We start from the raw sequence: 22157 nt of genomic DNA, 5'->3' as shown, positions 1-22157 counted from the left end.
ATCCTCAATATAATGTCTCCCACCTGATGAAATGGAGAGTCATGAGAGCCTTGACACTACAATCCCACAAAAGGTAGCCACAAACTTTCCAGATGACGCTTAAATGTTGGTGAACTTCCAGGGAGGTAAGGCGAGCACCAAGGGTTCATCGCACAATCGGGGCCAGGATAAAGGCACATGCCAGTCAGGCCATTGGCTCGGGCACCATTTGAAGGGGCCCCACACCTGTGGCTTTCGGATGAAACCTTTGCCAATCTCAACAGAACTGAATGTGAAGAGACAAATCGAGCAATGGATATGGCCTTGAACATTTAAAATGGCCGAGGGCCCCGCAACGTCTTAATCTGGCCCTGGATATACAGCATGATATTTCAAAAATGTACTGGGCCCGATATGTTCTCATGGATCAGGTATTACATGGTGGAGGTGTGCGCCCTACCGAGTCCGGGTACCCTTCTAGTTTAAAATGTTTTTATTTATTTGTTTCAAAATATAAATGTTCTACGACTGATTTACAAACGTTTATTTAAAACTTTATAGACGTGCTCAAATTGTAATGCTACTGTACATACTTTATAGACGATCAACATTCTAAATACAGTCGTATGGGCTATCACCAACTTCCTGATAAATGATAATACTCCACCCTCAACTACACCCATATATTGGTACGAGGGCAAATGTATCTAGTGGACCCACCCCCATCAGGCTGATTGACAGTCGTAGTCACACCCACTCCTGATCCCTGCCTATTCCTTCATAAAGGAATGCAGTTTTTCATGGAATAATTTCAGGATATTAAAATTATGATAGCAAAGGATGCTGCACAAAGTAAAACTCTGCCAGATGGTACTAGAGTCATTGCCATTGATAGAGGCAGCTCACAAATGCACCGTTTATCAATGAATATTATTATGAATGAGCATAATATTGGCCGATCTCGGAGTTTTTTTTTTTGCTTTTTCCATGGTTTGGAGAACTGAAAAGTCATCCCTGCCTCGACAATCAGCTCACCAGACCAGGTATGTTCTCATATGTAGTCAAAGCAACTCATTAGAGAAGATACTCCAACTTCAGTTGTGTATGGAGTAGATGGGGCAGAATTTTTTTTTCTGTGCCATCCCGACATAGAGAGTACGAGCGCACTCTCCGACATCGTACAAAATGACTGCCTTCGTGATCAAATCGATCGGACAATACATTTATTGATTATTGATTTGTAGCAGCAAATAAAGTGATGAATGATGTTGGTGGAATGAAAAGAACGTTAAAACAGGCTCGACAAGGTCGTGTTCAAGAGGAAAACAAAGTGAAGTACAAAGACCACCAGCCAACATGAAAAGAAAACACCACCAAAATTACACAAAAAAAACCACATTTTCTCTTCGTCTGCTGGGATTCCATGTGGTGTGCTGGTTGGTCTGCTGGGATTCCATGTGGTGTGCTGGTTAGTCTGCTGGGATTCCATGTGGTGTGTTGGTTAGTCTGCTGGGATTCCATGTGGTGTGCTGGTTGGTCTGCTGGGATTCCATGTGGTGTGCTGGTTGGTCTGCTGGGATTCCATGTGGTGTGCTGGTTAGTCTGCTGGGATTCCATGTGGTGTGTTGGTTAGTCTGCTGGGATTCCATGTGGTGTGCTGGTTGGTCTGCTGGGATTCCATGTGGTGTGCTGGTTGGTCTGCTGGGATTCCATGTGGTGTGCTGGTTAGTCTGCTGGGATTCCATGTGGTGTGTTGGTTAGTCTGCTGGGATTCCATGTGGTGTGCTGGTTGGTCTGCTGCGATTCCATCTGGTGTGCTGGTTGGTCTGCTGGGATTCCATGTGGTGTGCTGGTTAGTCTGCTGGGATTCCATGTGGTGTGTTGGTTAGTCTGCTGGGATTCCATGTGGTGTGTTGGTTAGTCTGCTGGGATTCCATGTGGTGTGCTGGTTGGTCTGCTGGGATTCCATGTGGTGTGCTGGTTGGTCTGCTGCGATTCCATGTGGTGTGCTGGTTGGTCTGCTGCGATTCCATGTGGTGTGCTGGTTAGTCTGCTGGGATTCCATGTGGTGTGCTGGTTGGTCTGCTGGGATTCCACGTGGTGTGCTGGTTGGTCTGCTGGGATTCCATGTGGTGTGCTGGTTGGTCTTCTGGGATTCCATGTGGTGTGCTGGTTGGTCTGCTGGGATTCCATGTGGTGTGCTGGTCAGTCTGCTGGGATTCCATGTGGTGTGCTGGTTAGTCTGCTGGGATTCCATGTGGTCATATCCCATCGAGTGCTGGTTGGTCCATTTGTTGGGATCCCACAGTGAAATCCCGTACAGTGTTTATCTATCCATATAAGGTACACTGATGTGTCAAAATGTATTTATCCTCTACATAATTGATGTTGAAGCTCCATGAGCCTTCTACACTGAAAATAAATAAAAAAATACATTATGAACCGAAAATGCCACATAGTTCATTCTCTCATTCCAATGTACTCACTGCCTGTTCGAGTCCACCACAACATAAAGACTTCATTGTACAACATCGATTTGATGTTTATGGCAACAACGTAACACATGAACCATGACAGACCATCTGTATATGGCCAGCATGTGTCTGGCCCGCTCTCTCAAACACCACTCGTTCTCATTGCCTGGCGGATAACCTTCACTGACAGTCACATGATGTCCTTTGTAAAGACCGACTGTTCATTCACTTTGGCTCGGTGGCGGGGTGATGGCAATGTAGCCTCCCAGTTGGTCCTTGCAGGTGCTGAGGAATCTCCAGGGTTGGTGGAGACACATGGGTGTGCATTTGCTGCACTTGGAGGGCTAAAGTTCGGACCCTCGGCCAATCGCGGTGCACGTGTGCAGCCAAGTCTTCCTGTTTCTGGTACAACTGCACACGCACATCAGTCAGGCAAGACAGTGTTACACCTGACCACCAGGTATACAGTGGGAAACTAAACTCATGAACAAAAGGATAACTAGAAAGCATCCGAGTATGCAAAGCCCATCTGCATCCGCTTTGTACTCCAAATAAACTTGACGAAAACAACAATTAAGAAAAAATAAGTAATATATATATATATATATATATATATATATATATATATATATATATATATATATATATATATATATATATATATATATATATATATATATATATATATATATATATATATATACACATACATATATATACTACCGGTCAAAAGTTTTAGAACACCCCCATTTTTCCAGTTTTTACTGAAATTTAAGCAGTTTAATGTTTCAATGTACTCTGAAATTAAAGCGTAGAACAAATAAAAAAAGAAATCATCGAATCGTTTTGAACAAAATAAAATCTCAATTTTTGACTCATCAAAGTAGCCACCTTTTGCAGATATAACAACCGAACATACTCGTGGCATTCTTTCTGCAATGGAAATCAAATATTGTTCGGAAAACTCTTCCCAGCACTGTTGCAGAAGTTTCCACAAATGTGTTGCACTTGTAGGTTGCTTTGCTTTCACCCTTCTGTCCAGTTCATCCCAAACCAGCTCGATGGGGTTTAAGTCTGGAGACTCTGCTGGCCATTCCATGATTTGAAGCCTACTGTGTTGTTATTTTCAAACTAGGTAGTTCTGACATCGTCTGGAGGTATGTTTTCGGTCGTTATCTTGCTGTAGGATGAACCCCTGACCAACTCGGCAAAGACCAGAGGGTATTGCATGGCGCTGCAAAATGCTGTGGTTGCCCTTTTGGTTCAGGGCGCCAGTCACTCTGTGCAAGTCGCCGACTCTGGATCCAGCAAAAGAGCCCCAGATCATCACGCTTCCTCCTCCATGTTTGACAGTTGGTGTCACACACTGAGGAACCATCCTTTCACCGACTCGACGGCGTACAAAAATCCTGCGTGATAAACTGCAGATTTCCTCATTTTGATTCATCGATCCATAAGACCTTCTTCCAGTTTTCAGTAGTCAAACTGGCGGTGCTTCATGGCCCAGGTAATCCTATTTTTATTATTTTGCCATCTCAGCAATGGCTTTCTTACTGTCACTCGACATGTCAAACCTGCAGCTCGAAGTCTTCTCTTCACAGTTGAAACTGAGACTTCCTTACTTCGACCAGTGCTATCCTTGAAGCTCCTGTCCTGTGAGCCACCTATCATGCAAGCTGTTGACTCTCAGAAACGTCTTCTGATTGTGTTGTGGCTTTGGGTCTGCCAGACCTCTTCCTGTCAGAGTTTCCTCCAGTTTACAAGTGCCTTGTGATGGTGTAGGAAACTGTACTCACTGACACCTTGGCTTCTTTGCAATTTCTCTGAAGGAAAGACCTACACTTTTAAGGGTTATAATGGTCTGTCTGTCTTCCTTTGTTAATTGTCTTTTTCTCACCATTATGATAGCAATATACTACTTCCTGCAGTGCAATGTTGTCCAAATAATGCTTCAGAGGGTGTATAAACATAGTCTGTTCCAACACTGCTTTTATACAGACAGAGGGTTTGTTCCTAATCAACAAAAGTTGGGACACCTGGAAGGAATTGTTTGCATCAACTTTCAAGGCTTAATTTACTTCCATTGCTGCAGAACAACTGCAGTTGCTAACGCATTACTTGCTCACTGAAGGGCCTTTTTTAACAACTCTGAAATTTACATTATTTTGCAGTTTTTGGTAACCTAAACATTTTTTTTAAACCTCTGGCAGTTTAACACTTAGCTTTGTACCATTTCAGGTTATTCACTGGACTTGAGCCGCTTAAATATCAGTAAAAACTGGAAAAATGGGGGTGTTCTAAAACTTTAGACCGGTAGTGTGTGTGTATATATATATATATATATATATATATATATATATATATATATATATATATATATATATATATATATATATATATAGTCAATCAACTCCCATGCTCTGCCAGCCGAAGCAGCTGCACAAAGCAACCAAGAAAGGCTACCAAAGTAAGCCTTTTGCTGTGTCAAACCCTTCCAAGAGTTCATCCACAACTGTAAAGACATTTACAAATTGCACACACATGAAAATCCCAATGCCACACACCCCATCAGCTGCTGGACCTGTTTCATCACTCATTGGTGAATCAGCAACAGTGCAGACACACATGCATACCACAAGGCTCCCAAGCATGTACTACATGCAAATGTCGAAACCAGTCAATACGTACATGATGGAGAAAGACCCTCCCACATCTCTCATCTGTGAGTGGAGGGAATAACCAATCAGCTCTCGCCTAATCTAATCTAATCTAATCTAATCTAATCAGTTCTTCCTTGTAACACAACCAACCTTCCCACCAAATTTCATCAGAATCCATCTACAACTTTATGAGATATCCTGCACTCAAATAAACAGACAAACAAACACGAAGAAGACATCATGCAGAGCACGATACTTGCAGAATCCACCCCCCCCCCTCCGTCCAAAGATTGCAATGGATACATCAAATTGTCCATTTCTATAAGATTTAAATTGACAATATTAATCAAAGCTCAGGTCAATTGGATGAAAATTTATTATTTTTAAGAAATTGATGATTTTAGAAGTTTGACCTTGAGTTGACCTTTGACCTTTTGACCCAAAATAGTTGGTTTTCCAATTCAGTGATGCAATATGCAAATCCTGTTCAACTTTCAAGTCGATCAGATGAAAAAGGACGATTTTAGAAATTTGTCCTCAAGATGACCTTTGACCTCAAAATCGATACACTTCTCAGTTGAGACTACGTCTACAACTTGGTAAAGTTTCATGACGATCGGTTTGGAATTGTGACCTGCAGGCGATTGACAAACAGACAAATAAGAAAAGATGTCGTGCAGAGCACGATACTTGCAAAATCCCCAAAACAAATTCGACCTTAACAATAATTGGTGATTGAATTCAATGATCAAATATGCAAATTCTCTTCAAATTTCAAGTCAAAGGGCTAAAAACTGAGGATTTTAGAAATACTACCTAAGATGTTGAACTTTGGTCTATGTCAACCTTTTGGCCAATTTTGACCTCAAACATAATTGGTGGTTGAATTCAATAAGCTTATTTGAAAATCCTGTTCAAATTTCTAGTCAATCGAATGAAAATTAAGGATTTCAGAAATTTGACAAATTTGTTGACCTTTGGCCTATGTTGACTTTTTGACCTTTGACCACAAAAATGATAGGCTTCTTGCTTATTACAAACACGACCACGTGGTGAAGTTTTGTGAAGCTCGGTTTAAAATTGTGACCTGGAGACGACAGACAGACAGACAGACAGACAGACAGAGACAGAACAACAAAATCGACTGACCAATATACTTGAAAAATCTTCGATTTTGCAAATAACAAGAAGACGACGCCGTGCAGTGCACGATACTGGCAAAATCCCAAAAACAAATTTGACCTCAAAAATAATTGGTGGTTGAATTCAATGACCAAATATGCAACTTCAAATTTCAAGTGAATCGATGAAAATTGACAATTTTAGAAATCCAGCCTATGTTGATCTTTTGGCCTATGTGGACCTTAAAAAATAATTGGGTCAATTCAATGACCTGATGTGGAAAATACCCTTCAGATTTCAAGTCAATGGGATGAAAAATGAGTATTTGAGAAACACCACCTTCATTGTTGACATTTGGCCGAAATTGATCACAAAAATAATTGGTGGTTGAATTCAGTGACGTGAAATAAAAGTCCTCTTCAAATTTCAGGTCAATCGGATGAAAATTGAGGATTTTAGAAATATCATCTTCGTTGTTGACCTTAGGCCATGTTGACCTTTGGGTCCATGTTGACCTCAAAAATAATTGGCTGGTTGAATTCAGTGACGTTAAATATAAGTCCTCTTCAAATTTCAAGTCAATCGGATGAAAATTGAGGTTTTTAGAAATATCAACTAAATTGTTGACCTTTGGCCGATGTTGACCTCAAAAAGTAATTGGCTTTTTTTGTGGACATTGACGAGATTCGTATGAGAGCTAACACGCAATGCACAGCAAGGTGGGCAGGAGACAGGAGTTGTGGGAGAGGGAAGGACAAAACAGTGGGGAACAGAGACATTAAGAGATCTGTGGAAGGGAGAGGGATGGGGCAGGGAACACAGGGTATACAAGATGGAGATTACAGGGACTTTCAGGAAGGAAAGCAGGGAATTTGATGGAGGTGGGCTTGGGGTGGATTAACAGGGGTAGAAAAGATCGAGGATTTGGATGGGGGACGATAAGAGGTGGTGGTGAACATCTGTTTTGAAGGCTTGGAGGGAAGAATGGGATTGAAGAGAGTGTGGGAGTTTATTACAAAGGTGGGGAAAAAGAGGAATGAAAGAATGAAGGTGAGCAGTGATTCGTGATTTTGGTAGTTTTACGATTAGGGTGTTGTTGGTGGACCTTGAGTGCCCTGCAGAAATATGGTGGGGACATATCACAGACAGAGCGGGGGGTGGGGGTGGGCAAGACTGGAGAGGAGATGGTAGAAGACAGAAAGACCACTGACCTGCCTACGGTGAGAGAGTGAGAGGCCCAAAGACTCAGCCTCATCGTGTGAGATACCAATGATCCTAAATGCCTTGGTTTCTACAGCATGAAGCCAAGAAAGGTGAGAGGCAGGAGCACCAGCCAAGAAGGGAGAGCAGTACCCATCAGGCTGCAGATGAAAGCTTTGAAAGTGGTCAGGAACTCAGGTGGGCGGAGGAAGGACTTTGCACGATGGAGGATTCCCAGTCGACGACTGGCTTTGTAGGCCAGGTTGAAAATGTGGCTTTCCCAGTAAAGATCATGTCGACAGTGAGACCCAAAAGCTTGAATGAAAGGACCTCTTCCAGAGTATTGTGGAGAAAGTAGATGGGGGGGGGGGGAGTTCCAAACGGTCCTTTCGTTGAGACAGAGTGTGAAATTTGTCAGGATGAAAAGACATGTTCCACGTGTTGGAGCAGTTTGTGATTTTACCCAGATCTGCAGAGAGCGAAGAAGCTGCGGATTGCCGGTCTGAGGGATGACAGATGCTTAGACACAGGGTGGAGTCATCAGCAAAGAGATAAAGAGGATTTTCCAGAGAGTCGGAGAGATCATTGATGAAAACCAGAAAAAGAACAGGGCCCAGAACACTGCCTTGAGGAACTCCAGCCTGGACAGGAAGAGGGGATGAAAGAACTCCATTTAGGGCCACACGTTGACTGTGACAGGAGAGGAAGTCTGCGAACCATGAGTGGAGATGGCCTTGGATACCATCGGAAGAGAGTTTGGTGAGCAGGGCAGGGTGCTAGACCGTGTCAAATGCATGTGATATGTTGAGGGATATGGCTCTAATTTCATGTCTGGCATTGAGGACCTCCATCCATTGTTGGGAGAGCAGAAGCAGCATTTCCAGGGTAGAGTGACCTGGTCTGAATCCAAATTGATGATCGGAAATCAGGGCATTGGAGAAGAGGAAAGATTTAATGTCGGAAGTGATGATGTATTCCATAACCTTGCGGATGATTTTGAGAAGGCTGCTTGGTCTGTTGTTGCAGGGATTTGTTTTTGAACCATTTTTATGCAAGGCAGTAATGTTTGCTGATTTCCTAGCAGATGCCAGATGACCTTGAGCAAATGAGAGGGTGAATAGAACAGAGAGAGGGTGAGCAAGAGCAGATGAGCAGGTTTTTAGGACATGTGGGCTGATTCCGTCTGGACCGGTTGCAGAATCTGAGTCGAGGTTTGACAGAAAACTCCACTTTTTCAGAAGAAAAGGACACAGAGTCCAGGGACAGTTGGGTGTGACTGGGTAAGGTGGGTAGAGAAAGCGATGAGTTTCAGACACAAGACTTCGATGCAAACACAGAGTTGAGGCCTTTTCACGTGCGGTATCAGCAGTGCGACCAGTTGAGATCAGGGAGGGGATGGAGGGGGAACATACATCAGAAACAGATTTGATTAGATGCCACCAGGATTTGGAGGAGGGAGAGAGGGTTGAGAGTTCAGTCTTGACATTGGAAAGATGTTGTTTTCTGGCTTTCCTGAGGGTAGATACACACTTGTTCCAAGCATTCTGAAAGGAACTGAGATTACCCTCAGTTGGGTTTGCTTTCCATGAGGCAAAGGCAAGTTGTTTCAGGACAACTCCCTCGCCACAAGCTTCAGTGAACCATGGGCGGGAGGAAGGGTAGGACAAATGAAGACGAGAGGAGATAAATCTGTGCACGAGGGAGTGCAAGTTTCTTTGAAAGAATTCCCAGGATGAGTTGTTGTTGGAGAAAGTAGCGATGGGAGACCATTCTCGAAGTTTGATGTCTGCTTGGAGACCCTGCCAGTCAGCATGAGTGAAATCCCAGACTCAATGGCGCTGAGGTGGATCTCCAACAGCTAGAGAGATGTCCACTTTGAAAAGGACGTGGTCAGAAGAACCGATTGGAGCGGAGGAAGAACGGCAGATATTATCAGGGAAATTTGTCAAAATCAGATCCAGAAGAGAAAGAGTGCCATTGGTTGAGATCCGGGTCGGGAAGTTGGCTGATTGAGTCAGTCCCAATGAGTCGTAGAAGTCTTTTGCTGAAATGCCATGACAGGTGAGAGAGGTACCCACACCAAGCCAACTGGAATGATGACAATTGAAGTCACCACATATGAGGAAGAGAGAGTTTGGAAAAGAAGATAGAAGTTGGTCCATGTTTTCAGATAGTGAGGTGTAAATGGAGTCATCACTGTTTGGTGGACGGTACAGCACACATATAAACATGAGGTGGGAGTGGAGGGAAGCCGTAGCCAGAGGTATTCCTGGGGGTGTGGGGGAGTGAGGGCAGTGGATGGAGAGTGAGGAATAGAGTCTTTGATGAAGAGAGCAACTCCTCCACCAGGACGAGGCTCAGGTCTGTAACACCGGAGGAGGGAGTAACTAGGGAGAGATACTTGGGAGTCAGAGACGTCTTCAGGGAGGAAAGTTTCTGTTTGGCAGATTATGTCTGGTTTGTCAGTGGCAACCTGTATGGAAAGATCTGAAAGGTTTGAGCGAAGGCCCCGGATATTTGAGGTCCATACCGTTAATGAAGAGGGAGGGGAGTGGGAGGGTAGGACAAGGGAGGAGGGGGGGGAGGTAAGGAGAGTTGGTGAAAGAGTGTGGGAGATTACAGAATAGCTTGGGGAGGGGGCCGGATGAAGAGTAGAAAAGGGTCTGTGGTGCTGGGGGAGAGGGGGCAGGAGAGGGAGCAGAAGGCAGCTGAGGATTTGAGGATGTGGAGTGATGAGTTGGAGGTTTGAGGGCAGGGGAAGGAGCCAGCTTTGTGGATGTGAGGGGGGCAACTTTGAGAAGGGTGAGTGATGGGGGTGAATGGTGGGAGAAGGGTGAGTGGAGAGAGTTGAGGGAGAAAGGTGAGGGGGGAGTTTTTGAGAAAGGTGAGGGGAAGTTTGGAGGGAGAAGAGTGTGATGGTTGCTTTGAGAGGCAGGGGTGAGAGGGGTGAGAGGGGTGAGATGGCACTGAAGTTGGATAAAAAGAATGGTTGATGGAAAGTGAACACTCATCGCAAACTGGGGTTTTAAATTTTTTTAGGTCAGAGATGCGATTAAAGACATTTAAAGAGGTGATTGCACCAAGGATCGACTCTGAGCCCTTTCCTGTTTGCAATGGTGATGGACAGGTTGACGGACAAGGTCAGACTGGAGTCTCCATGGACTATGATGTTCGCGGATGACATCATGATCTGTAGGGAGAGTGGGGAGCAGGCTGAGGCGAGCCTTGAGAGGTGGAGGTACGCACTGGAGAGAAGGGGAGTAGGAGTAAGACGGAGTACATGTGCGTAAATGAGAGGGAGGGTGGTGGTATGGTGCGGTTGCAAGGAGTTGAGGTGGGGAAGGTGGATTGGTTTAAATACTTGGGATAAACTGTCCAAAGTAACGGAGAGTGTGGGAGAGAAGTGAAAAAGAGAGTGCAGGCAGGATGGAGTGGGTTGAGAAGAGTTACAGGAGTGATTTGTGACAGAAGGGTATCTGCAAGAGTGAAGGGGAAAGTATACAAGACGGTAGTGAGACCAGCTATGTTGTATGGTTTGGAGGTGGTGGCGCTAACAAAAAGACAGGAAGCGAAGCTGGAGGTGGCAGAGTTAAAGATGCTGCGATTCTCGTTGGGAGTGACGAGGATGGACAGGATAAGGAATGAGTATATTAGAGGGACTGCGCAGGTAGGACGGTTTGGAGACAAAGTGAGAGAGGCAAGTTTGAGATGGTTTGGACATGTGCACAGGAGGGAAGCGGAGTATATCGGGAGAAGGATGCTGAGGATGGAGCCGCCAGGCAGGAGGAGAAGAGGAAGGCCAAAGAAGAGGTTCATGGATGCAGTGAGGGCGGACATGCGTGTGGTTGTTGTGTCAATGGAAGATGTGGAGGATAGAGCGAAATGGAGACGGTTGATCCGCTGTGGCGACCCCTAACGGGAGCAGCCGAAAGAAGAAGAAGAAGATGTGATTAAAGACATTTCTTGAAGGATGCAGTAAGGGAGAATTAAGAGAATGGAGAGAAGAAACGCTGTAACAGTTGGATTTTTTAGGCAAGGTATGAAGGCAAGGTCGATGAAACATATCAGGAAGAGGGTGGAGAGAGACACGTGGTTACATGAGGTGTTTCGAGCGAAAGGATACAAGGAAAATTATTAATTTTTGATGGATTTTTGGGGATGAGGTAAGACTCGGGAATGGAGGATTGTAGGAAGAAAACGTGAAGGTAATGGAGAGAGTGGGTCAGCTCAAATAGAATAAAGATGGTGAAGAAGAAGAAGAAGAAGAAGGTGAAGGAGAAGAAGAAGATGGTGAAGTGGAAGAAGAAGCAGAAGAAGATGGTGAATAAGAAGATGGTGAAGAGAAGAAGATTAAGAAGAAGAAGATGATGAAGATGAAGAAGAAGATTAAGGAGGAGGAGGAGGAGGAGGAGGATCAGGAGTCGTGGATATGGGTGGGTTTTTTTTTTTCATTTAAATTTAAGACAAGAAACAGAGTGTATAGTTGGGAGGGATGGGGGCCATTGGGAAAGTGGGGAAAATATACAAATAAAAAGATCGTCCACCTTGAGGGGAAGGATGGTGGGCCTCATGGAACCCGGTAAGACAAGGTCGACGAAAACTCACAAAATAGCACGTGTTTTAAAACAAAACCGAATTAGGAACACACAGTGAACAAGTCTGTGAGAAAATAAACAGTTAAACGGTACAAAAATCGACCGGAGACTTAACTTTAAGAACGTTGGGAGAGACCCCTGAGAGAACCTGCCGACGCTCCAAACCCAGAACCGGAAGCCAAACTGAAGTTAAGACTGAAGAAAGAGCACGACTAATTCGACTACACAGCAATAAACACACACAAACACTAATGAGCAGAACAAACAAATCTCAACAATTTTTTTTTTTTTTTTTACCAAAATCAGCCCCCCTGAAAGAAATAAACACGTTGAATGTAACAGCAGCTCTACTCATTCAAGCAAAAAGTAACAACAAAACATTGCAAGAACAGAAGAGATTCCACAAATAAAACCCAAGCACCACCGTGGAAGCAAAGACGGAGGCAGATGCTCAGAAAGAAGCCAGGACAGATTCAGCAATTGCAATGAGGAAATCAAAGCCCAAAACTAAAGAGGAGAATCCAAAAAAAATGAACGAGAACGGCACTCTTTGACGCCGTGACGTTGATGGACATGCCTCCGCCCACACTACATCACATTATACGTACTTGGACCAAGTTTGAATGAGATTCCTTCGGCCATTCTTAAGTTATCACAGTAATGAAAACCTTTCACAGACTCTGACCTTTGACCTCTTGATGTCACCATCCAATCAGTTCATCTTTGCATCATGCTGTATACTTATACCAAGTTTGGTCAAAATCCCATCACTGATTCACAAGTTAGCATGGTAACATAAATTATACCTAACATGACCTCTGACCTTTGACTTTTGGACCCCAAAATCTAATCAGTTCATTTTTACATCATTATACATACTTGTAAGCAAGTTTGACTGAGATCCCTTCAGTTGTTCTTAAGTTATCGTTGTAACAAAAACTTATCATGGCTGCATGGATGGATGCATGGATGGACAGCCAGACGGACAACTGGAAAACATAATGCCCCTGACGACTTCGTCAGCAGAGGCACAAAAAAGTTTTTTTCAAAAATAACCCAGATTAAAATAATGAAATAATTCTGGCTGCCAGAGCATGCGTCGATCAAGCTGAAATTTAAAACATATATTCCCCTTGACGACAACATAATAACTGTTAAGTTTCAGTCACATTGATGAAGCGGTTCAAGAGAAGGGATTTTATTAAGATTTTCATTCAATCCAACATGGCTGCCAGACCAAGTGACGTATCAATTATTTGTGAACAATTTTGTATCCCCTTGGCTTAGGAAACGTGTGTGTGTGTGTGTGTGTGTGTGTGTGTGTGAAGTTTCCCCTCGATCTGTCAAGCAGTTCTGGAGAAGAAGATTTTTGAAGGTTTTCATTTTCAATCCAATCAGGCTGCCTAAACCATGTGACCTATGACATCATAAATGAAATTCTGCCTCCAATGCTCACGTATGAACACGACAGACCAGAAAAGGGATCTCCCACTCAACCTTGCAAAAAGCTTCCAAAAACAGGTGTGTATAGAAGATGTCATGCACAAAACCAAAACAGCAACAAATACAGCCCCGACAATTGTAAAAACAACAAAAGAAAAACACAAGATGAAATACCAACAGATATATAGTGACAACAAAAGAGCAGGGAAATATAAGAAAGAGTTGGACAGATTGGGGACAGACAAAGATGGATCACCTGGAACGGCTAAGAAGAGATCGGCTCAATTGGGACGGATAACAAGTCATTATAAATGCCCACGAATGGCTTAAAAAAAATAGCAGGACTGAGCCAATCGGACAAGTGTAGATTTTGCAATGTAGAAACAGAAAGCATAAGCTACCAACTATCAGAATATTAAAAAAAAAATACTCAAAACAGAACATAACTCGCAGATTGTGAAAAGTATAAAGAAACTTACACACACAGGCACAACAAGGTATGTAGAGTAATCCACCAGCACATCTGCAGAAATTTCACATCCCAGTTCCACCAAACGCATGGAACCATGAACCAAAAGCAATAATTGAAACCAAGGACATAACGCTCACGTATGACCTGAAAGATCCCATCCGGCGTGAACATAGAAAACAAAGCACTGCGACAAAACACAGCACTCAGGTACAAAAAGGAAAAGAAGGCATTGCACCCAGTGATTGTGAGATTTCAGTTCCCAGTGATTTGAGTCAAAATAATGTAGAAATCAAGAAAATGACAAAATATCAAGACCTCAAGAAGTTGAAGAGCATCGAGTTCTATAATTGGAACAATGGGAATGATGAAGAAGAACCTCACAAAGATCCCACAAACCATCCCTGGGAATATTACACAAGGAAACATACAAGGAAATTAGACACAGGTGGAGGTCATTCAGCCCATCATGTTTGCGGCACATCAACACCAAACTGATTTATCAACACAAGATCCAAATAAGAAAATGACAAATATATATATATATATATATATATATATATATATATATATATATATATATATATATATATATATATATATATATATATATATATATATATATACATGTTTTTAATTGTTTTGTTTTTGTAGTTTTTCATTTATTTATTTATTCCCCAGGGAAGCGGGCATGGGCTTGGGTAAAAACACAACGTCCACCACACAACACCCCAATCAACAGCACTCCGTACACATATCCCTCAATACTCTCAGGTGCATATTATCTGGACCCGGAGCCTAATCTCCTCTTAGATTTCCTTGTGGTTCCTTTACTTCCTCCACTCCAACCTGGATCTTCTGTAAAAGCCCTTCCTCACCTCCTCGATAGATACTCTCAGCTATTGGCAATTGTCCTGATTGTTCTTGGGTAAAAGTTGAAGCAAAATACTTGTTAAATAAGTATTTTGCCATCTCACTTTCATCACGAACCACTCTCCCGGTGCTATTCCTCAATGGGCCCACACTGGTCCGAACCTGTTCTGTTCCCCTTTTACACTTAAAGAAAGCCTTGCTGCTATGTTTAATATTCTTAGCCATGTCCTTCTCATGCTCTCTTTTGGCTTGTCGAGTTATTTTCTTAACTTGCCTCCGATAGTGATATAAATATAACTCCAGTCCTGTTATTTTAAACCTAATAAATACCTTTTGCTTCTTAATAGCGTTCCTTATCTCACTGCTCAACCACCCTGGTCTCTTTCTGCTTCGAGTTTTACACCTCATTGGAATGGACTGACCCTGCACTCTACACATTGACTCCTTGAAAGTTTCCCATGTCTCTGATGCTGATTTTCCTGTTGTTAGAGTCTCCCAATCTACATCACCCAATTCTCTTCTCATACCCTCAAAGTTTGCCTTCCTGAAATCTAATAGCCTTACCCTACTATCCTGAACTCTAACCCTCAACAGAGTCTTTGCACACACAATGTTATGGTCACTTGCTCCTAAATGCTCCCCAACCTCCACCTCCTCCACCATATTGGGATCGTTACTTAAAAGGAGGTCGAACATTGTACTCCCCCTGGTGGGCTTATCTACAAACTGGGTTAAAAAGCAATCCTGGACTAAATCTAGGAAATCCTCATCCGCTCTGCCCTTTCCCTGTTCCCAATCTATCCCTGGCAAGTTAAAATCCCCCATAATCAATACTCTTCCCTTACCACATGCCATTTTGAATTATTCATGTACTCCTCCTTCCTCCTCTTCCTTCCCACCCGGAGCCCTATAAAATCATCCTACCAGTATCTTACTGTTTTTACAATCTCTAATCTCTACTCACACAGAATCCTCAACATTTATTCCTTCCTTAATCACCTTAATGTCACCCCTTTCTCTTGAAACAATGCTGTCCTTTACCCAGATTGCTACTCCTCCGATTCTCTCCTTCCTATCACACCGATACACCTTGTAGCCTTCTAATCCTGTCCTCCAGTTACTCTCCTCCTTAAACCATGTCTCGCTCGCTGCAACTATATCGTACTCCTCGCAATCTACTTTGGCTTCAAGCTCTTCCATCTTATTATTTAAACTCCTGGCATCGGTATAGAATATATTTAACTTTTCCCTTCCTGAAATTCTATTTTCCTGCCTAGCCTTACTTATCACAACGATGAGTAACGATGCAACAGCTCATCCTCACCTAACGATGTAAACCTCTTCACACACCGACCAAAACCAATCTTTCAGTTTCATTCCTTCTGGGACAGGATGGCCGAGAAGTACGCACTCACCTCGACGCTGTCTACCTTGGGTTTGATTCCCGACCAAATTATAAACTGTCATCCCAGTGTTTCACAGGCAGAGAGATTCATCAATGTGCCGTCCCTCAGGTGGACATTAAACGGGAATTCCCATCTGCCAGCATTAGTTGTTGGACATGAAAGACCCCATGGTGTCCTTCGTGAAGATTATGCAAACTATCACCGGCACCCTGAACAAATTACAAATTTCGCCCTAACCTACAGTGGGCACTGCATATGTGGCACAGCTGTGCCCTCGGCCAATGATGCTCTCCCACAGCCTTGGGTTGTCTCCAAACGAAGAAGAAAATTACAGCTGGAACACGTTTGATCGAGAAATGCCTAATGTATTCAACAATTAAATAACAATAACTGCAAAATTCACCCTCATGTCCATCCCTTCAGGACTTCCAAACAAATTGTAGATAATCGTTGATACAGGTATCTGAGAAGCCCTCAGTACGGAAAGCAATGTAAGGCACAGCGATGGATCATGTCCTACCTCCTGCAGCTCCTGATTAAATTCCTTCGCCGTTTGCTCTTCTCCTTCGGGTCGACGATCTCGTTCCCCATTACTGAACTCAAAACCATCGAGCCAGGATTGCAGCAGCAAGCTCTGTCTGCGTAGAGACCTGCACAACCACCGGCAGGTTCATCACCGAGCACAGCAAGTCCAAAACATCTCCCCACAGCTTTTAGCAATCCTCATAGATCGCTGATTTTGGTCAGCCTGGTGGAACCTCGATGAAAACCAAATGGTAGTACAGAGGAAGAACACCACGCACGAGAATTTATAGTGTGTCACTGGATGGCCGGCAACCTTCAAATGGTAGGATGGCACACATACTTATGAGACTTCCTTGTTGTCTTGATGGCAAAGTGATTGTTCGTTTCATTCACACAAATTAACCCAAACATAATGTTTCGGGGAAAATTTTCAGGGTCATAGTTCCACCACAACCTCCCATGTGCAGTTTCGTCGATAGCCGAGTGAATAAAACACACGAGAAGCCGTTAACAAACGAAGAAAACTCAGAGAATGCAAAACCTCACGACGTTCCAGTGTGCTCACAGCAGTAGGTGACAGACGGAGACAGAGAACTTCTGCTCGGCGTGTCCTGCGGCCCGTCGGATACCGCGGGAGATCTCTGCAAAAGGGCCTAGCCGAGGTTTCCTCTCATATAAAAGCACTTTGGTAAAATGCTTTTGATAACAAGGATAAATGGCTGAACCGCAAAATATAAACGCCGATTCTTTTCTCAAATTCAACGTCAGAGCTGCCAAACACTTTTGCCCTGGGACGTGGATTAGCCGTTGCGCCGATGCGCTCAATGAGTGAAAAGGCGCCGTCTCGGTGTCGATAATTTTCCAGGTGAAAGACCAAGTGAAATCGTTAAAGATATGATGAGGGTAAGGTAAGGCCTTGTCCAAGTGTGCGTGCGTGCTTTGGAGTGCGTGTTCCTCACATCCATCACTAGTATATCCATCTGTAAATGTCGGTGTTTGAAGGTGATGGAAGGTTAACATTTCAATGTGAATTTGAGACTGCATATAAACAGAGTTTATGGATATCATAAATGCTTCCTTTAAAAAAAAACACCGTTCACATTCTCAAACCTTTTGGAATCACACAAATCTGTTCTCAAACCTCAACCTCACAACATATCAAGTTTATTCTTGTATTGTCAAATCATTACACTCAACTAATGGCCTTATATTATACAAGCTGGGTCACCCGATCAAGAGCGGGATATTTAGACTGGAGCGAAACGTGAAGTAGATGGAGGTTTAAAGCTGTAGCAAGAATTAACTTACAAGTGCAACACGGTAATGATGGGCCGAATGGCCTCAATTCCTTGTTTGAGGTCGGATGAGATCACGTGACGACTGCTTACTCTCAATGGAGACTGAACCTTTGCACATTAACTTCCATTCTCCATACGGAATATGATTAAATGCAATTGGTTCAATTCCCGACAAATAATTCACCTTCGAACGTAACGCGGACGGAAATGCCAACGTGTCAGACAACTTCCCTGCCGATTGGCCAGAGTGGCATTATTTTTTTATTTTAACATCAATTTGATGAAGAATTGCAATTTTTCAGTGTCGCTGAACGTGTTACAAAGTTACCACAATGGGGTCGAACAAATTTTGGGGCAATTGGCCTTGGAGTATAGAATTGCACAACAATCAAAGAAAATAATACACAGAAACAATTCATTCTTACATTTCATAAGAAGAAATGACAGTGCGTGCTGTTTCCAAATTTCAAAATTTAAACTGCGGAATTGACCTGATGAGCAGTTCTGAGTGCTGAATCAAAAAGTGTTCATTTGTCCGATTCGGACATTGTTTGACACTCTGGACATTTGCGGAAAGTGTTTAATACGACCGATTGGTCATTGCCAATCGCTTGACAAGCTTGGGGTTCCTTATCAATCATTTCATTGGAGTGCTTGCTTGAGTGCTTAAGTCACTTGGCGAGCGCTCTTCAAGCTGCTTGGATTTCGTTTGCAAGTCATGGCGATACACGGCAAAAAAGTACCCGCACTGTCACTCTGCACTTTCCCTCTGATAAACGCAATCAAAAATACATCGATCAAAATAGACCACCCTGCCTGTGTTGCGGCCCACGGTGTTGCATGGTGCCAAGCCTGCTGTTCCCTATCGACGGATGGAGGGAAGGGAAAGAATGGATGGATGGGATGGAGGGAAGGGATGGATGGAAAGAGTGGAAAGACCAACCCAATGTTTGTAAGTCATGGTGAGACAGCAGACAGCAGTGTAAATCACATCACAGCTGTTGTTTTTGAAAATAAAATGACAAATCGACTTTCAAGACAATGTTAGGTGATCATGAAAGTGAAGTACATTACATATATAAACGTGTTGTCTTAGTTAAATAAATTGATGTGTTAAATATAGGAGGTATTTAGATTGATAGATAAATAAATAAACGTATTATTTATAAAATAAATTATAAATAAGTATTAATATAATTTATTGGTGGTTGCTAGGTTACGCAGTACAACATGTTAAAATCGGTTATTAATGACAGTTTGAATATTTGAATGATAGTTTGAGTCTGTGGTTAGATGGAGGTGTTGTGTAATGGACATGTCTTCAAGGTGAAGTGTTTATCGCTTAATATATTATCATATAAAGTGATGTTTGATTAAAGTTAGTCAAATGTAGTAATACTTTAAATAAAATTAATAATTAAATAAGTTTGAAGAAGGATATTGCATTGCTGTGTTGACTGACTGTCTGGACACAACTTTGAAGTTGTGGGTCCATTGATGTTGAGTAATCTACTGATGTGGACCTGATGGTGCGTGCTGTTTTAAAAATGGTATGTGCTGTTTGAAAGTGACAGGTGGTTTTGCTATCGTGTTTGAACGTGCTGTTTGAAAGTGACGGGTGTTTTTGCTATCGTGTTTGAACGTGCTGTTTCAAGTTTTAACGTACCCCATTCCATTCAATCCTGTACTAATGCCGGCAGAAATGCAAGTCAAGTCCCAAGTCCATCCCCCTTCCTTTCAAGTCTCACGACCAAACAAAGTCCAGAACACCCCCTTCCCCTCCCCACTTCCTCCTCCTTGCTCCCACCCCCTCCTCGCACTCCCTTCAACAGCTTCAGCAAATCAAGGGGTTTTATTTGACAGTATATAATATAGATAATACATGCATTAAATAAGTAAACACAAATTAGCAAATTAATTACATCAAGCATTCCTTTGTTCTATGGACTGTAAGGCTCATGGAAGAGCTGACACACACAGAATGGAGGGAGTCACATGTTGAGGGATGGGAGCATCATGTTTATCACTTAGCGATTGCTATCTGGTGCAAACACAGAACAGAGGGAGTCACATGTTGAGGGATAGGGGCATGGGGGGCATCATGCTCGTCACTTACCCGATTTCTATCTGGTGCACACACAGGACAGAAGCAAAGAGAGCGTTTAATGAATTGTGTGTACCTGAGTTTAGTGCGGGTATCGTGGAATGTCTGTAGTTCAGTCAGGATTTCCATCATGGTCCTCAAACCAACAGGCCAAGCTGACACTCCACCGTGGTCGTCCTTTACTTGGTCACGAGAATCCTCAAATCCACAACCCTGGGCCTTTTTTCCTTCATTTCTGTCTTCATCCATAACCCAGCGCCTTGGTTCCTCATTCTTGTAGAATTCTGAAATGTTTGCTTCACAAAACAGAGAATGAAAAGGCAGTTAACATTCAACATACATATCATGTAAATTTAAATACAATGTTTGACGTCACCTTCCCCGCATGCGTAACATGTATAAGGCGTTGATAACAAGCAGCACAAAGTCACAGCTCTTTACGAAACATTCAACTCCCGAGTGCTTGTGCTTGTTGTAATGCTGGCAGATATGCCGTCCAGCACACTCGGCACTACGTACGACTGGGATTTCTCACAAAATAAAATATAACCATAAACAGTATGCTGTTGAACAGAGCACAAATTGAGGCCTGGCCTTAGGTGTCTGTGGGATTACAAATTCACGAAGGCTGTGCCAATCAATAATTTACTCGCAAAGACAGATGAGTCTTTTTGATGAGTCAATACAAGATAAGAACCTCAGGTTCACAGAACATTAATACCACAATCAAGTATCCCCTTCCCGAGTGTCTCATGACGTGACAAGACAGCTTTCAGGTACGCACGCTCAACTCTAAGCTATCTATCCCAGGTTGGAATCCAGACCCAATTATAAACAGTCATCCTGGTGTTTCACAGGCAGGGTGATGCACCAATGGGTGTGCCATCCCTCTGATGGATGTTAGGCATCTCGTCTACCGACGTTAAGCATCTCGTTAAGCGGGCATCTCGTCTGCCGACATTAATTGGTGGACGTCGAAGATCCCACGGTGTCGTTCACGAAGAGTATGTGAGTTATCACCAGCACCCTGAACAAGCTATACATTCCTACCAAATCAGTAGTATCCTGCATTGGAGTGGTCGCCCGTTTCGGATTGGTTCGAGCATGGAACCATTTCCCAACGATTCATGAAAAGACCTGAGATCTGTAAAGAGTACGGGCATCTAAATATTATTTACCGACCGTCTCACCAACACATTCTTCCTCTCGTCTAAAATGGCAATCTTGTGGGCCCGGCTGCTGTGGAAGACGCAACGAGGCTTGGGGTGGTCCATGAAGTCCGGTTTGAAAGATGTCACGTCCTTGCTGTTTGCAGGTCATCTTCGTGACCTGCGGAAGGAGCACACGATGGCTGGGACATTGCCTTTAGCATGGCTTTCGGGCAGGAGATAGTTTCCCTTTTAGGGTTTGCGAATTGTGAGGATGAATATCAGAAACAGCATTCAAAGCAAACCATGGTGTGAAAAGAGAATGTCCGAAGCACGACTTCTCTCCACACAAAGCACAATGGATGCTTCACACAACTACAGGATGGTCATTTAGGGCAAAGTGCACAAAGTTGGTATCCACAACAGGTGAGTGGGAGGAAGTGTGGACTTTCCGTGCAATTGTAACAAAATGTATGAAGATGCAATGTGTGGGGGGAAGGAGAAGCGAAGATGTTTGTGCCATGCGTGTAATTCCACACACATTGATCGTTCACTTTCTTCATTAACAGACATCTCAGCAAGTGTTAAACACCGAAGTGAGTTCGTCATTTCCCTCCTGCTGTGACAATGCACCGTGTGGCATAAACAGAGTGAAAAACAAACAAACAAACTTTTATTATGACATCAATCACACGTTTGGAGAAGCACATGTAGTGTACAATTAGGAATGATTAATTGTCAGGAAAAACAAGGACTTGCATGGTGTGGAATGGAAGTGTGCGTGTGTGTGTGTGTGTGTGTGTGGTCATGTAGGTGTGCATGTAAAAAGTGTGGGAAATGGTGGGGGGGGGGGGGTGTGGG

The 22157-nt window shown here is 43.2% G+C and overlaps 1 protein-coding gene across 9 annotated transcripts in view; it reads right to left on the bottom strand.

Annotated features, from left to right (window-relative positions):
* Window positions 1–1185: 1185 nt before the first annotated feature.
* The window catches only part of SFI1 (SFI1 centrin binding protein), a 135947-nt gene continuing 114975 nt past the window's right edge, over window positions 1186–22157 (bottom strand). For 6 of the 9 annotated variants that reach the window (XM_085849003.1, XM_085849005.1, XM_085849008.1 and 3 more), the window contains 4 exons: window positions 21327–21477; window positions 20225–20444; window positions 16742–16871; window positions 1186–2864 (listed from right to left, as the gene is read on the bottom strand). In XM_085849003.1, the coding sequence (XP_085705129.1) occupies window positions 2679–2864; window positions 16742–16871; window positions 20225–20444; window positions 21327–21477 (687 nt within the window). In that variant the 3' untranslated portion in view covers window positions 1186–2678. The remainder of the gene's footprint in view (window positions 2865–16741; window positions 16872–20224; window positions 20445–21326; window positions 21478–22157) is intronic. The other 3 variants (XM_085849004.1, XM_085849011.1, XM_085849009.1) reach the window with 2 other exon arrangements.

Source organism: Eptatretus burgeri, chromosome 12 (assembly GCF_056783735.1).
Source record: "Eptatretus burgeri isolate ZD-2024b chromosome 12, Ebu_testis_v1, whole genome shotgun sequence".
Lineage (NCBI taxonomy): Eukaryota > Metazoa > Chordata > Myxini > Myxiniformes > Myxinidae > Eptatretus > Eptatretus burgeri.
Note: the sequence above shows the minus strand (reverse complement) of the source record. Positions and strands in the feature narration are given on the sequence as shown.